Source organism: Ischnura elegans, chromosome 7 (assembly GCF_921293095.1).
Source record: "Ischnura elegans chromosome 7, ioIscEleg1.1, whole genome shotgun sequence".
Classification (NCBI taxonomy): Eukaryota; Metazoa; Arthropoda; class Insecta; order Odonata; family Coenagrionidae; genus Ischnura; species Ischnura elegans.
In genome coordinates this window covers 112176118-112193165 of record NC_060252.1, presented here as the reverse complement: position 1 = coordinate 112193165, position 17048 = coordinate 112176118, and the positions used below count along the sequence as shown (strand labels likewise).

At 39.4% G+C, this 17048-nt stretch overlaps 1 protein-coding gene across 6 annotated transcripts in view; it reads right to left on the bottom strand.

Moving 5' to 3' along the window:
- The window catches only part of LOC124162702 (neurobeachin), a 1312932-nt gene that overhangs the window by 412941 nt on the left and 882943 nt on the right, over window positions 1-17048 (bottom strand). For all 6 annotated transcript variants that reach the window (XM_046539305.1, XM_046539311.1, XM_046539306.1 and 3 more), the window contains exons 21-27: window positions 13711-16210; window positions 13105-13279; window positions 12863-13016; window positions 12269-12448; window positions 11294-11446; window positions 9233-9340; window positions 7120-7276 (exon numbers count right to left, since the gene is read on the bottom strand). In XM_046539305.1, coding sequence (XP_046395261.1) covers window positions 7120-7276; window positions 9233-9340; window positions 11294-11446; window positions 12269-12448; window positions 12863-13016; window positions 13105-13279; window positions 13711-16210 — 3427 coding nt within the window. The remainder of the gene's footprint in view (window positions 1-7119; window positions 7277-9232; window positions 9341-11293; window positions 11447-12268; window positions 12449-12862; window positions 13017-13104; window positions 13280-13710; window positions 16211-17048) is intronic.

Below are 17048 nucleotides of genomic sequence, written 5' to 3'. Positions count from 1 at the left end.
CGATACTTCAACGACAGCCGGTTGAGTATTGTATTTTTGTAAAAATCTATTCCTCTCAAATTGATTGACTAAATAAAATTCCCCCTGTAGCCTCATGCTACAAAATTCATATTATATTTGCCAGGCATTCCAGGGCGGCCAAAAAAATGTCGCACCTAATGTGTTAGATCACGCAGAAGAAAATTCAGACTTTAAAAACTACTGCTACTACTGCTGAGCTTGCTCTCGCGGCATCTGTGAGTTTGAGAGAGAAGGGAGACACTGCAGCAGCTCACCTAATTGCAGAAATAACAACTGCGACCCCTACTCGGGCTAAGAGAGTTCTTTCAAAGTAAGGGACGAGTGAAAAGGTCCACCCTGAGATGACAGTGGAAGAGGCACTGTCATTGATTATTGCCTCTGATTTGACCAAGCGTCAACATCGGTCTTTTCGTAGGACAGCTCTGATCCATGGACACGAATTGTATCCCAGTTATGATAGAATAGCGATAGCAAAAAAGGCAGCTTATAACGAAGGAATTAAAATAACTGAGACCATGTGCGAAGTAAACCTTCAAGCACCACTGAACCACACCATATTGGGAACAATAGCCTGCTTAGCCACCACTTCCACCTCTCAAGAATTAAAATGTGTGGTGATTTACAGATTAATCTCTAAGTACGGTTTTGATGGAAGTTCGGGCCACTCTCAATATAAGCAAATGTGGCAACAAGTGGATGTTTCAGATAAATTCCTAGTCATGAGTTCCCTTGTATCTCTTAGTTTGATTAAAAAGCAGCAGGTAACAAAGGCGCTACAGGTAACGACTGAAGTTTCCACTTTCTCTTGGTTAATTACATTTATCTCTAAACTTTTGATAAAGAATTTAAATTGCATCGGAGGTACTTCTCACATATAGGCTATACAATTTTAGATGACACTATCTGGGAAAATCCACTGCCGATGTCGACACGATTTTGTCATCCCATCCGCTTTAGGTGAAAAAAAGAGACAAAAGAAGTTACAAAATCAGAAAGACATTACCTATACGAAAGGCAGGTGGATGGTCTTAATGATTTCAACTCTGGATTTTACACGATCAAGTTCTCTTTACTACTGATCATGATCAACGGAAAAGTAATGCTTACATTGCTTACCTTATTTTCCTAATTTTTTCTTAATCTTAAAACCCATTAACCTTATTATCCTACAGACGATAGTTTTAAGTTTGCAACACACTGAAGGACAGCTGAATCATGGGGTTCTAAATCTGCGGTGCAATAGCGTCGGGTATGAATAACTTAGGAGATGTAAAATATCGTTCACCTGATATCGATAAATATTCTGTTGGTTTGTGTACGCTGCACTGCCACATATGATTTTCTGAATGCATATTGGATATGTCGTATCGATTGGAATTTAAACAGTGGCATTTGATAATTTAAATTTTAATTTATTTTAGTTAGGAAAGGAATGCTAAGAAATTTTTCCGCTAAAATTGATAATATAAATTAAAATAACTATTTTGAAAAAGATGTTCGGGGATTTATTCAAAAACGTACTTACAGGCAAGTGGAAGTTTGAAATTTCTACGCTCCACAAGCAAATTAAAATCACTTTCACAAATTCTGCGCACTCAAGAGAACTAAACTTTCCTTCACCACAGTCAAAGTAGAACTGAGGGTATAATACACGTTTTTAAAAATCTAGAAGTTCCCATGGAAATACCTCCGTTAAGACGGCCAAGGGCTCCACTCCAGGGATTCATAAAACGACCGTTTTCGAAATTAGAATCCTGAGGGTCAGGGATCGGTGATTGAAGAAGGTATAAGGGTCTCAGCTGGTATCTTTCTGGTAGGTCTTTTTGTATGAGTCCCAGGAAAACAACTCACTTTGTCGAGGTTTGAACGCTTTTAATAGAAGCATGGTCTTCGATCGTATCCAAAGATAACGAAATGAACTTCGATGAAACGTGCAAGTACATCGCATGAAAAACCTCCACTGTCTTCACCATAGACCATTTGAGAATCGGTGTCTTGAAGCAAAACATAAAAACGGTGAATGTTGAGCGTTAAAACCCGTACAGCTTCAATAACCTTACCGCGGCGCGGCTAATCCAACTCCCGACGCGCGGAGAAGAACCCTGCGGCGCGATCGAAAAATCAATGTAATTTCTGGCGACGCAAACTTATTTCAAAGAAAACTGAATAAAGACCTCAAGAAATCTTCAAACAATGCTCTCATATAAGTTACTCTGCGCGACCTTGCCGAAAACCTATTTGAAACTCTACCTAAATGTAAAACTTCGTCGAAAAACAGTATCCGCCATTTTGTTACTGCATGGTAAGAATTTATGGGCTGTATTCTTTAAGATTACGGAAAATTAAAGAAAAAACACCATGCTAACAGATTATGTGGTTTTTTATTCGGCAAGAATCCACCCATAACTTCACCATTCACTTACTTTGGAAGATTTTCAGAGAAAATTGAAGACGGGCGTTTTTATGGAAATTTGCTCACGTTTGAGCCTCTGTATCTCAGTAACGGGTAGGATCTATGTCAAATGAAGTACATATCAATAAATTTCAATCATTTTTGAGTATACCTGCGAAGTTTCAAGTTTATAACTCAAAATAAGCCATTTTGTAATTTTGTACGGCTTTTTCCGATTTCCGCCCACTGTGCTACGGGTTGAATAAACAGGGAAATTAAGACCCAAATTCCGGGCATAGATCACTAAACTGATAAAATATTCAAAAATATTCTCTGGCTATTTATGGGGCATACTGATAATAATGTATTGCCTAAATATTATTAATGCTGTGAGGACAGGAGTTTTCCTCTGCCTAGAAGGATGGAGTTGGGTCATTTTGAGTCATACATTTTTTTAAACTTCAAATACATAGGTAAATTTTCTCTCTGGACCTCCATTACTTTAAACAAGTTGCATCAAAAAGACTATCTATACATTTTCAGCAGGCTAAGTCATTTTTTATTACTTATGTATTTCATTGATTAAAGCTATTTTGTACGACTATCTTCATCGTCCATCAAGCAATATTCAAGTGCTGTAGGTGCCATAGTTGCGACAGAGAAAATTTCATATGATCAATCTTTAATTCTTTTGATTTGCATCTGATATTTAAAAACAAAATCATATTTATGCACATGGATACCACCCTGCTGCAACAATATTTTTCATTTTCAAGCATACTTTTGCTAGCTATTGATTTATGATTCAAAACATGATTACTATCCAAGGACAAAAGCACATTACTAAAATTAAAATCAACGATGGTGGATCTAATGGAAGACGTCATAGAATCTTGGAGTTGATAGTAATTACGTACATATATTCACACACAAATCTACTGGCTTGAAATGAAAAAAAAATTGCACAACAACTGAATGCAAAATTGATTTAGTTTTACATAAATTTTCAACAGGGTTGGGATTAATTTAAATTTGATAGAATACAATTGCAATCAATGGAATCACAACACACACTTGTTTTATCTTCAGGTATGAATTGAGAAAACAGCAAAAAAATCATTATTTAAATGACATGTTTCACAGCTTTAGTAAGCCATTCTTGATGATTAGCACATATGGGCAAAGGGAAATAATGTTAGATTTCAGCCATTGATAGGAATACCTACTTCAAAATTAGGGAACCATGGAAAAACATGCCTCTTCCTTGAAATATCTATATTAAAATCAGATATGAAGAAAAATATAAATCCACGACACAACAGGGCATCCTTTTGTCGATTGCCAATTGGGATTTGTGAACCAATGGATTCAAATCAAAATTCATCACAGATCTCTCTCTCTCAAATGATTTTCACACAGTGGGCAATTAGGTCAAATTTACAGAAGACCATGGAAATAAGAAGAGAGAAATCTGTATTGGAAAAAGGATGACTGGAAATGGTTATGGCAACCTTGGGGATTTCACTGAGCACAAGTCCCATATTTAGGCAAAGATCAAAATGCAAAATTTTTTCCAAGAAGTTAAGTTCGAAGACCGATTTCTGTAAGTAATCCAGACTCAAACAATTAATCATCCACGAGTGCATTTGCTTGTGCAGTTACAACAGCAGAAGCATCAAAAATTGCAACTAATTAAGTGATCCAAGGAACAAGGATAACATCAAATTGATGCATAAGGTTGGTCACTCAGGAAAAAATTGGAGAAAAGAGTGCGATGTGCTGAAGGTGACGGTTTATACAATTAGCACAGTGCTTGAAGTTACACTAATCACATCCCAGAATTGGAGAAATGGAATGCAAGTACAGCATGTGTAAAATTAACAGAAGACGCATGAGGACTGTTACAATCCAACCAATTCTATTGCCATAAATTCTCACTGCCACAGATGGTTATTGCCAGGTTCGCAAATTTTTTTTTTACATTTCGTAGAAAAATAATAAAAGAAAAATGACAAACAAAAAGTTGTACGTAGTAGAAAATATTACAGCTCATGTGCTCACCAAGGGAATACATAATTTACCCGGCAACAGATTCAATTTCAGCCACAATGGTGTACCACATTTGAATGTAAGTTGTAGTGGTGTAGAAACGCATTTGAGGCATATGAATTTCAAGACTACCCTCATATCTGTTCATATTTATTTACTGACAAAAGTCTTGCAACCATTCCACCGCGTTTCCTCAAAGTTGGTGGAGCTAGGAGACAGGTTCGGTCAATCTTGTCAAGCCCTAATTGGTAGTCTGCCTGGTTAGCTCGTCAGCAACTTCCGCAAGATGATGGTCAAAAGTGGTTTTTGATACTGGTTATCCGAAAAGGCCCCACTAAATACTCTGAGCTCCATTTTCCAAAGAGATAAGGATCCCCAAAAGATTTTCCAAGATCAGACTCTCCTCCAGGCCCAAAACCGTCCACTGCGCGCTGTCACTAACTTAAAAATGAACTGTTCATTTGGATAAAGTCAGCACCCAACAAATAAGACACTTATGAATGAGTTACCATAGTGCCAAAACTGCGTATGACGTACTTATGAACATGAACAAACATGAGAGACTCCAAGAAAACCTAGCTGTCTCCTCCCTTGCCTCTCCTAAACCTTCATTAAGATGCAAGAATAGAAATATGTAGATATCTCTGTTCAATGGAAAAATGACAGTAAGACTCCACTTTATGTACAATAGGAAGTTTGGTAAATTAATAAAAGAAGAGCTTCAAAAATAAATGAAGAGTAACCCAGCATCAAGCTACTCCTCAATAAATCACAATTTAGAGCAAAATTTCTTGAGCTCAAGCTAAACTAAGAATCTTTCCATTGCATGGTAAAAATGAAATAAATAACAACTCTTGTCAAAAAAAAGATTACGGTACTGAGCACAGTGTTTTCTTTTTTCAGAAGGATTTCAGTGACTTTGGTGAACAAAAATATGCCTGCTTAAAAACCAGGTAAACTTGAAGTTCAGAACTTGAGATTGTGCAACAACATTACTCTCAAAATAAAATACCACTATCATCAAAATTTACTTGAAGAAGAATGGTAATAATATCATAAAGAAGGACTAAAACTAGGCATTTTATGAAAAATCTATTAAACTCTAGTTAGCTGATTTCAGTTGGCATCAGTCAGTAAATGCAACCCTTTCATGCTTCTCTTTTTAAATCATCGATACAAACACACACACTGCATTCTTCAAGCACCCATGCTCTCCCCAGAAATAAGTGAACAAGCCACGTGAAGGATGCCAGACAACACTATTTGACTAGTAAAAGCTAGTTCACACACTCTATGAAATTAAACTGATTATGGTATTAATAGTGCAATGAAGAGAATACAACTGGAGGATTTAGGGTATTTGAATGATGTGATGTCTACAGTGAGTGAAAAAAAACTATGGTAGAGGAGCACCACTGGTATTTTGTGCGTAAGTGGCTGCAAAAATGATTTCATTAGTAACACAGAGATGAGTAATTAAAATAACAAAGAGAAAGACAGGAGTAAATACTATAAAAAAAACAATTCATTGTATATATTTTCTAAAGCATAGGTATAAACACCAAACCATTTTGAACCAAAAAAACCTTGTAGATTTCACGTAAATAATTTTAATACCGACCATTTTCAGGAACGTATTTCTTCAAATATCTTCCGGTGCAAATACAGGATAGCAGTATGCTATCTCTAGTGTCACCTGATGATGTTTCACAGCAATAAAACTGGCCGGTATTCAAATTATTTATGTGAAATCTACACGGTTTTTTGATTCGAAGTGAAGCAAGTTCATGAAGTCACGCCTCAAACTATCCATTCCAGACCATTTTATACCCATAAAACATTTCATAAGTGTAATCACAGTGGATGAGATATAAGTAGGTAACTTCCTCTTCACTTTTAACATCACAACTGAGAAAAATGATGCTCAAATCCTTCCCTTCGGCGGATTCCCTGACATGCACTCACAAAAAATTGTGAGTACCGTAACAGTCAGCACATGACGAAGATCTGATACATGATTTATGGTGGTCGAATATGCACCAAGTGGACCACAGAAAAATATAAGTTTTCTCAATTTTCATGAGTGTGTGCAGTGACATGGAATTATGACAGTTTATACTGTGGTAAGCACCAACAATAACTATCAAATATGTACTCTTGATATGATTTTATTGACATGAAATTTATTTAAACAAAGCAAATGAACAAAACCATTTATGCACAAACTACTTTGTTTAAATAAATTCCTGCTTGATATTCCTCACGAATTTAGGGAGTTTTCAGAAAACTAGAGATTTTTGGAGACTATCACAAATCAAATTCTTCGTCCGGTCCTTTCACGTTCAAATTACACATGTTCCACTGAACTTAAAAAAATGGAAAGAATTACAGATTTATATATATTTTAATCTCTTTTACACGACCAAAGAGAAGTTTAAGAGAGCATCACACAATTCTGGCAAATGGATTGGCCTGCAGTATAATGCAGGCGTCCCTGGTGGCCTGATAGACAGGACAGCTGGCACTTAAAGGGCTAATGATATCGTTAACAATCCAAATAAAGGACATTCAGCATCAACAATTGAACACAGATTAGGAGTGAATGATGATTAATATTCAGGCAAACTAGAGAGAGAGACTTTTGAGTGCAAACTGACCGTGATGAGAGGTCCCGTTGCTCCTCAACGGAGCCGCCGGACTGGGAGAGGTTGGCGATAGTGGTGGCTCCAGTATGTCCCGATACTTGGAAACCATTAAAACTGAGATGAAGTACACAATAGCTAATGAGAGAAACTGAGCCTGTTTGGTCTCCTCCTGAAAAACAAAACAAAATGATGATGAGCATCTCACTTGAATGCGTACGTCAAAATACTCAAGGCTGCCAACTAGATTATTTTGCCTAGAGCAGGGGTCCCCAAAATACGGCCCGCGGAGGGCTTTCATCCGGCCCGCACACTCGTTTCAAGTAGAGCACAATTCTCGCTCGTTTAACTCTTTGAGACGCCGCTAGGAGCATTGCAGCGCTGTACTGCACGTCAAAGTCACCTCAACTGTTCGTAAATCAGAAATACACCACCGGATACTTCAGTAGACGTTGGTATCGTATACTTCAGTCATCGGCAAATTTGCTATACGGCCCGTGGGGCGATTCGGAACTTGGAATGTGGCCCTCGTGGCCGAGTAAATTGGAGAACCCGGATCTAAATGATACAGCAATCCTGTGAAGATGCCGTGACTTGGCGATGGGAGGCCGCCAACAATTATGCCTCACATCACACGGGGGAGAGGGCAGCAGCTCTTTTTAATATGAAATTAAAATTAAGTGGTAAATTGGAGACCCCTGGGCTAGAGGGATTTATTTGTAAGGGGGCAATGGTAAATGAATGGGTGGACTGGTTGCCAGCCCCAAAACTTCTAAGTAAATAATACCCATAAATCTTGTTTTCTAGCAAAAGTAGACGGACTGGTGCAAATGTGGAAGCTTGTTGTTAATGTGGAGGCATAACCTTTAGGGAGGTACAGTAGGCTAGCGGTGAGCGCATCAACTTCTTGGCCTGCTTCTTTAGTAAGCCTGTAGGAGCAGTGACAGTCAACTCATGGTTTATTGTCTGTGAAATCCTTGTTCCAAGTTTCTCTTCACTCGTAAAACTTTTGAGGTAAGTTTAATTTAATCACCTAGTCCACCAAGCTATTTCTTAGAGCCATATAAGCTATTGTTAAGCATAAAACATGCTACAATCTGCTGTAATTAAGTAACCTGTTTACTTGCTGGAAAATGTAGCATAGTTTTAGCTTCATAGTTCAATATGCCCATGCTGGTAATGTGGAAGTACAACACTGGGGTAAATGTGGAAACTTTTCCACACTTCTGTCACCTAAATGTGTTCTGTCCACTACATCACCTTTTCGCCAGTTTCAGAAGCCGATGAAGATTATTGGCCGCAAGCCCAAGTGTAAATGGGAAAATTGGGATGTCCAATTTATGATAAAAGCGATTGTTTCCATGAGAGAAAAGAAGAACATACTTTGTGCTCCATTTGTGAAAATGAGAACTACATTTGTGACTTTTGCAAGGGAACATTTTACTGAAAATTGCAATTTTTTAAGCCTTTGCATTGATTTTTCAATAAATAATAAGTAGATGATCTCATATTTCACTTTCCAATAGTATGATAGCCAGAATACAAACGTTTCCACATTACCAGCACATTTTGAAAATCTAATCGAAGTGTCAATTTATAATTTACTATTCATTTTACGAAGTTAATGATAAATTTAGCATAAAACCAAATGTGGTTATAAAGGGTAGTATCTTTGTGAATTTTTCCATGAATTTAGAAAGATTCCATTAAAAAACAAGCTACTTACTTATAACATAATTTAAAACAGGGTTTCCACATGTCATTCGAGGAAATGCTGAGAAATTTTCAAGCATAAGATACAGGCAAGTGCTAACAAATATCTAGCCTAAAAATTTTCAAGATGATTTCATAAGTTTTAAACAATTAATATGTCACAAAGAAAACAGAGAAGTAGAAGTGATACACGCTCTTGAATCCTGATTTCCATCAGAGATTTATTTATGTATCTACTTTAAGATGACATACTACACCATTGAATGCTATAAAAACAAGTTCGGGACATGTTAAGATACATAACATGTTTTAGAACTTTACCAATCACGTATAGCCCCCCATTTCAACATAGCACTGGACTACCTACATCAGCAAGCCATTAACAGTAGAGACACATCAAGAGCAATGAACTTACAACATCTCTGTAGATCACAGCTCTTAGTCTATTTACATCCATATCTTGTAACAACTTCTCAGGATCTTTCACAGGGCTTGATTGGCTGGCCAGGTTTTCAACAATGTTCTGTAAAAAGAGTTAAAAACATGCATTAAATTGATTAAATTACAACAACTTGCATCCAAAAATTCACAGGGAATGATCGAAAACGCCCATGCCCTGAATATGGGCAACCCACAACAGGCAGGACTCAAACCCAAGACCTTCGGTTTCGCAGGTGAGGCATACAATAGCCCTGCCACCACCAGGGCTATTGTATGCCAATGGTGTCCTTCATTCAGACCCGAAATCGCAAACAATTGACAGAATGGAAGGGAGGGATAAGTTACGATGAAAAAATCTTCAGCCCATTTAGCCTTCAGTCTCTTTAGTGAGTTTGAACATGAGAAAAGTCTAGGTTGCCACCCACTTTTTTCTAACAGGTGACATCTTATCCAGTGGCGGATCTATGGGGGGGGGGATCCCTCCCATTGGGTCGAAACACACACTAGATAAAAATCAAAATTTTTTAGAGGTTGCCACATTGTACCAAAGTATGCATTTATTTACATTTTCCAACAGACATTTACCTACTTTAACAAATTGAAATACAAATAAGTTCTACACATATGGCCTATTTTACACGCTTCTGGTATGTTAAAGTCCAGTGGCAAATCCAGAGAGGGGCCATAGCTCCCTCCCCCCTCCCTCCTTGGGTATCCAATTTACACTAGATGGAATTGTAATTTTTTTTTGCACCCCCACTACTGCTGGTAGGCTAACTCCCCTATTTTGCTCTGGCTCATTTACTTGTTCACGGAGAACCTTATGTTGAGGGAATAAATTGATCATTAGAGTGTAAAAAACAACAGACTGAGCAAGGTCCATGCATGGTGCCTAAGAGTAGCTGAGAAAAGGTGACACGCTCAGCATGAGTTCACTTTCCTGCGAAGGTTTGCAGATTCTTCATTGGGAATAGCTCGAAAAACCAAAAAAATCCCGCTCCTTTTATTTCTCTAGCTCCATTACAATCAGCGGCAAAATAAAATTGGCGAGCAAATCAATTCTTTGAAACCATATGCTATTCAATCTAGAAATTCTTTTTATTTATTTATTTTATTCTCAAACCACTGGATACAGCTCTTATTGGCCATTTTACACCGGGATGTTCAATAAATGTAATAATTAAACGTACACAAACAACCATGCCCTGGACCGGGAACCTACCCAGGCGGGACTCGAACCCGCGACCTCTTGTTTGGCAGGCGAGAACGTTACCCCGCCGCCACCGAGGCCGGCAATTATTATTAGGTAAACACTGAGAATTTTAGGGATCCAAGAGCCTCTGAGATCAGATTCATTCAAGAAAATTTGTAACAGGGAGGTTTCCTATTATTTTTTTATTGCCTAAATCGAAAGTTTATTACTCCTGGAGTACGCACTTTATGCTCGTAGATTTTTAAATGACGATACCTATTTTTCACGATTAAATTAAAAGTGAAAATTTTCAAGCACGCTAAAACGCGACAGCTAAGTGGGAATGCTGGGAAAAGTCCATGTGACGTATATCTGGTCCGTGTTAGGTGACCTTGGGGCGAGGCTTTGAGTGCTGATACGACGCAGGCTGCTAGCAGGTAGCACTTGGCTTTAATAAGGATTATTAATACCCTATCAAACGAAGGAAACTTTCCGACCTTAAGCAATTTTAATAGATGATTATAAAGAGATGTTTCCCTGAGCTCTGTGCCTCATGCATGCATTGGTAACCTCAGGCGATGTAAAACTCCTGACTATGTACTCCTATAGCATGTGGGTCCCTGTGACGTCACGTGGAGTGGCATCGCATGGGCGCCAATCTGGCCTTTTTTCAAATGCTGTTAAAATTGACCATAATCATTCGTCTAAACCGGGATTTCTAAAACCAAATAATTTGTACATTATGAATACACTAATGGTGGGTAAGGAATCGCAATCAATGCCTTTCATTTTACTTGATGAAGGAAACTACCCTATTTGTAATTTTTTTCTACATTTACTTACCTTTGGTGATGCCTGAACGCCTCTGATGAGCGACTGGAGATGCGCTGCTTTGCTTGAGATGCTGTTGTTTGGGATGGCAGGAGGTGACAAGGTAGGCATTGGACGGCTTCGCTCCTTGCATTCCAAGCAGTTCCTCACAGCACATGTGCACACCTGCAGAAATTAAAGCGCTCACAACATTTGAAATGCATATGCAAGCAAAAACTTACATTGCAAATTAACTAAAAGGAGATTTTATTTATTTTAAAAATGATGCTTCATTTTTCAAGTACCTAAGGGATCCAAATTACAACAAAATCTCTCGGTTTCACATTGACCATGCTGATTTGGACAGTACGAGAGGACTAAAGATAAGGCATTCAATTATTTGAATCTTACAAATCTAGAAAAAGTTCCAATATATACGCACATAATCAAATATTTGAGCAATTTTCATAATTCAAATCCTTTGAATCCAAGAATTTACATAAACACCAAAAGCTTTGAGTCACAAGTACTACAACATTAATTTTAAGCAAAAAAGAATTCACTAAAAATCTTAGCATAACTACGTATATCACAGCGTGTCATATGAGGATATCAAAAAACAAGAACTGAAGGATCAAAAATTATACAACAAATTGTGATTGCTTTCATTGCACTTCTGAAAACTTATCTTAAATTTATTATTGATTGAATGGAGCTGTTCAAAATATTTCTTTTCTATCATAATTAGTGTTAGATTAACTGTGAAAATTTCAGGGATCCAACAGCCTCGGAGATCAGATTCATTCAAGAAAACTTGTAATTTATAGTTTTTTTCTACATCCTTAACACATAAATACGAAGAGTAACACCAGATTCGTTCATAAAGACAAGGAGGGAATATGATAATTGGGAATTTTCATGACTTTTAGCCATTGAAAGGAGATTAGCATACAGATGCATGAACTATGTAAAACTTGGAGAATCATAAATGCCAAACAGCAAACTCACCAATCTGAGGCATTGCCGAAGAATTCCTCCACTAGACATATTCTTTTCAGCTTCCAATTCACCAAAATTTAGGGAACTGGCAAATATGAGCACATCAGCCATGTTGACAAGCCGCTGCAGAAAGGAGACAGCAACTTCTATGGGCATGCCCTGCGTAGGCTCTATCACATCGAGCTCATTCTAGAAAAGGAAAACAATGGATAAGTTGAAGTTAGCGTGGTGTAGGTGGATGTAGTATACAATTTATGCATCCTAAAGATGCGCGTCCTTTTATGTTATTTTAAAATATCTTTGCCTATTTATTGCACCCTTTATATATTTAATATTATCACTGCTTCATGATAATACTGTTTACATAATATGCAAGCAAATAAAGGCTAGAGCAATGAGCCATGTTTGAATGGTAATGTCCAATGCCAATAAAAAGCTTGATTCAAAATAAACAGCATGGTAACAATCCAGATATCGCTCTGTATCAACACCAAATCTCAAGCAAAGTATGTTTCAATTTGCTTAAGAAAACATTTATGAGAATTTTAAAACTCAAACATCAAATTGATCACTAAGGCAAGACTGGAAAGAGTTGTGACTTACATTAGGAGATGTAGCTGATGCCAGCAATGGCAAAAGACCACCACATGCAATGATGAGATTGTCCGCAAGCTGAGAAATCAAGTGCACTGTATTCACAACAAATATCGCATTCTCTCCGCTGTTGACAAAATCCAGCACTGACTTTGTAGAATGGCTGCAAAAAGAGAAAGCAACATGAGATACTGTCATTGCCAATAGCTCACAAATGGAAATTTGATTGACAGACAGTCCCGGACACTCACCTTCTCCAAACCTGTATATCAGTCTCCAGGGAGAATAGCACGTCGGAGAGGAGACGCTGATGGATGTAAGACCACTTGAATTCGGGGATCCTAAATGGAGGTCTTGTGGGGCCTGGGCTGAACATTGGCCTTGACGAATTTTTGGAGAAAGATGCAGACTTCTGCCTCTTGGACTCTGAGAAAGTTACCAATGATTACACTCTTATTTATAAAATAAATTTTGAGACAGATTTATGCATACAAAGAGATGATTTAAACAAAGGTAATACATATACCGCATTTATCTGAAGACAGTCCCCCCTTTTTTTCCAAAAATGCCTGAGGTAAAAAAAAGTAAAGGGGGGACTATATTCAATCGTATGTTTTAAATTTTTTCCCGAGACTGAGGCTTCAAAATTAGGGGAGGACTGTATTCACAGGTGAACTATATTCGAGAAATACGGTAAACCTGCTTATCAATGTTGGGAACACTATGCCTCAATGGTGAGGAAGGGCAGAGATTAGAAAATTTGACTGATTCGAATACATGATTAGAGATTAGATTAAATCTGTGGAAATTGAATTCAACTCAAGGCTAAAATAATAGTACACAACTAGTTAACTTACCAAAGTGAACAGGATCAACCTGGGTTGATGTCGATGCGCTGCGAGGTCTTTTCATGGGAGAAGACAGCTTTCTCGTGGATGAGGAATCAACAGATTGAGATACCTGTGGCTTGGAAATGGATTTGTTGGCCTCATCCTCCTTGAGCAACTTCTCGGGAGCCGGCACCTCAGACGACTGGCCCTCACCATCGAGCCTCAGTCCAGTTGACCCCGTTGCACCGTCGTCTGCCTCGACGGAATCCTTACTCCCCCCCTCACTGTTCTTCTCCATCATTGCTCGCTTCTCTTGGGCGTCTTTCTCAACGCTCCAGCACATCTCCACCCTTTCCTCTGGCACAGCACTCTCTTCTTCATCCGCAGCGCCCTCTGCGACGCCATTCTCCTTCCTCTCCACTTCCTCGGGTGCAGCTTCCTCTTTCTTCTCTGACTCGGCCGCTGGCTGTTTCAATTCCGCCACATTATTGTTACCTTCCTTCTTCTGTGTGTTGCCATTCACAGTTTCCGTCTCTGGAGAGAGGGATATGGGAGACACTGACATGTCCTGGGAAGGCACACTGTGACTTGGAGATAACCCACCATTTTCGAAAACGTGCGAATTGACGGCAACCCTTTCTTTCTCAGATTCGACGACGCCCGACGTAGGAATGCTCGTGGGTTGGTCAACTGATTTCTCAGTGGGTGCTGCTTCTATTCCTTCCACTTCCCTCTGGTCTTGGTCCACAAGTTCTTTGGGATCGGCTTCATTTCTCCCATCCTTCAACTCACCACCAATCACGGTGATTGCATCCCTGGGCACCTTCACTTCCTCCACCGGTTTACTTTCTGCAGCAACGCTCTCTTTCAAATCAGAGCTCTTCTCATCCTCACTCTCGCTGTCTTTGATGCCGTTACTGAACGCAACCGACTCTTCCTTTTGGGGTGAATGCTCTGGTGTATCCTTTTGGGTGATCACCGGGGAGCCATCGCTGCTGTCCTTGGGTGGAGGGCTTTCCTCAGGGCACACCTGGTCCTCACTCTTCACCTGCTGAGCACCATCTCCCGCACCCCTCTCTTCTTCAATGTGCACTGCCTTCTCCAGACTCTTTGACTCTTCGGCTGAGACGACCTCAACGGATACAATTTCATCAACCTCTTCCTTGTCACTTGGTGACGAGGCCTTTGGGTAGTGGGTTGGAGTGGCATAACCTTCAGAAGAATCGCTTCCAAGGACTTCTCTCTCAAGAGGAGGGGTCAACAGCTCCAATTCATCCGTGGATGCCTTTCGACTTGACTCATGAAGTGGCTCCGCCTCTGTTTCCTCTGATTTCTCAATCGAGTTCACAGAACTGTCATTCAAGTTACTTGGCTCATCGTTAACCAAGCAATCAACTTTAACCTCCTCCTTTGAGGAGTTCTTCAATGTTTCCACCTCAATTATGTCATCATTTTTAGCTGCCTCATCCACGGTCTTGTCATTTGCATCCAGAACATCTACAGAATTGGCAGTTGATTTGGGTGAGGCCTCGATGTCTGAAGTTGCTTCCTTTTCCGCCGTTAGTATTTCCTCCTGAGTGGGAGAACTTGAACTCAACTCCAGCCCTTTGTCAGAGTCCTTCTGTTCGACTGAACTGCTTTCGCCACCACTATCAGTAACAGATAAGTTCACTTTAATAGAGGCACTATCAGAAACTGTGCACGCTCCCACGATGGACCCTACCAGACTATCTGAATCTGGTTCTATCACACTCAATTTTTCAGGCGTAATTTGTCCGGACAGCACATCTAACTGCGTAATATCAAGGCACTCAACAGATCTGTCTGACTTGGTTGGCGTTGAAAGGGATGGAAGACGTTCCTCATCTGTAACAAATTTATCTGTCGGTAAAGTCCTTTCATCTATTTTCGACTCAGCAAAGTTGTCCAGAGCCACTGTTTCACCACTGTCCATCATTTTGAGCACTGTTTCAGAGGAAGAGCTGTCCACACCAGCACTAATGGGTTTTTGGGAAGGGAGAAGGTCCAGTCCAGACTCGGAACTGGACTGAAGTGTGACATTTTCAACTTCACTGAAAGAACTATCCACAGCTGTACTTTGGTCAACCTTTGTTGGCACGTCACAACCACACATTTCACTAGCCACAGCTTTTTCTGGCTTTGTCTGGCCAATCACCACCGATTCATCCACACTCACTCCCTCCACTTGGTGGCGTTCCACTCTCGTCTGGACCTCGACGCTGGATGGGGAGGCAGAGACCTCGGATGGCTTGCTGCTTGCGGCCGCATCCTCCTCTTCCCCTCCCCCTTCCTCCTCCTCATCGTTGGCGTACGCAATGGCCCCTGGCTGGTGCTGCTGCTGCTGAGGTCGGGTCTGGTAACTATTGTGTGCATGCTGGTCCCATCCGGAGATGGTGCTTATGGGACGCTGTTGGCGCACAGCTGGGTCTGTGATGTTGTCAGAGCGATGGCGCTCATAGTGCTCATACATCTGAGCAAATTGAAGTTTGAACTCTTCATAGGAGACCTGCAGAAACATTTTTCAGGGGGTTAAAATATTGCAACACATTATGTACTTCAACATGGCACATAACATCAAATAGTACTACCAATTATCAAGAGACACAAAAAAGCCTAGTTATTACAATAAGCACACACAATTAATCCTAGCTACAAGCATGATTATATTTTTGCTCCTACAAAATCATTTGAGCAAAAGCGTATTTGAAAAATTATTCTGTAGGAATCATTTTGCACTCAACTAGTACTCTGGAAATCACATACATATAGATATTTCTAGGGAAAGCGATTAGATTATTTTAATATACATATCACATTTCATACAATAAAACTTTTCCTATAATCCGTGAATAATTTAACCCTTTCGCTGCAACAAGCGGGAATACCCGCAAAAAACATTATGGTTATTGCCTGCGACATGCGGGGATATTCCACGACTTTCAAAAAACTTTTCCTTTCAACACGACATGCAGGTAAATATCTACGTTTTCGAAAAACCCTCCCTTTGGTCGTAGGTGCTGTCATCTGCTCGAAATTCTAGCGGAACTACGTCCATTCGTGCGGCGGCATTCAGCGACGTCAAATGAATGATTCAATTAATTTTTTTCTGGATAATAGGCAAAATAATGGAACCGATGAAAAATCTATTGAAGCAGCAAAAGGGTTAAGGGAGAATTCACCGCACATTCGCATCTCTTATTTTAAAAGACCACTTATCATCTTAGTTATTGTCTAAAACATAAATACATACACACTTATGGATTTTAAGTTTCCAAATTTACCATCTCCCTTACACAGCTATCTCATAATTTAGTACATGGCAAGCCATTTTCAGTTATTAGGCT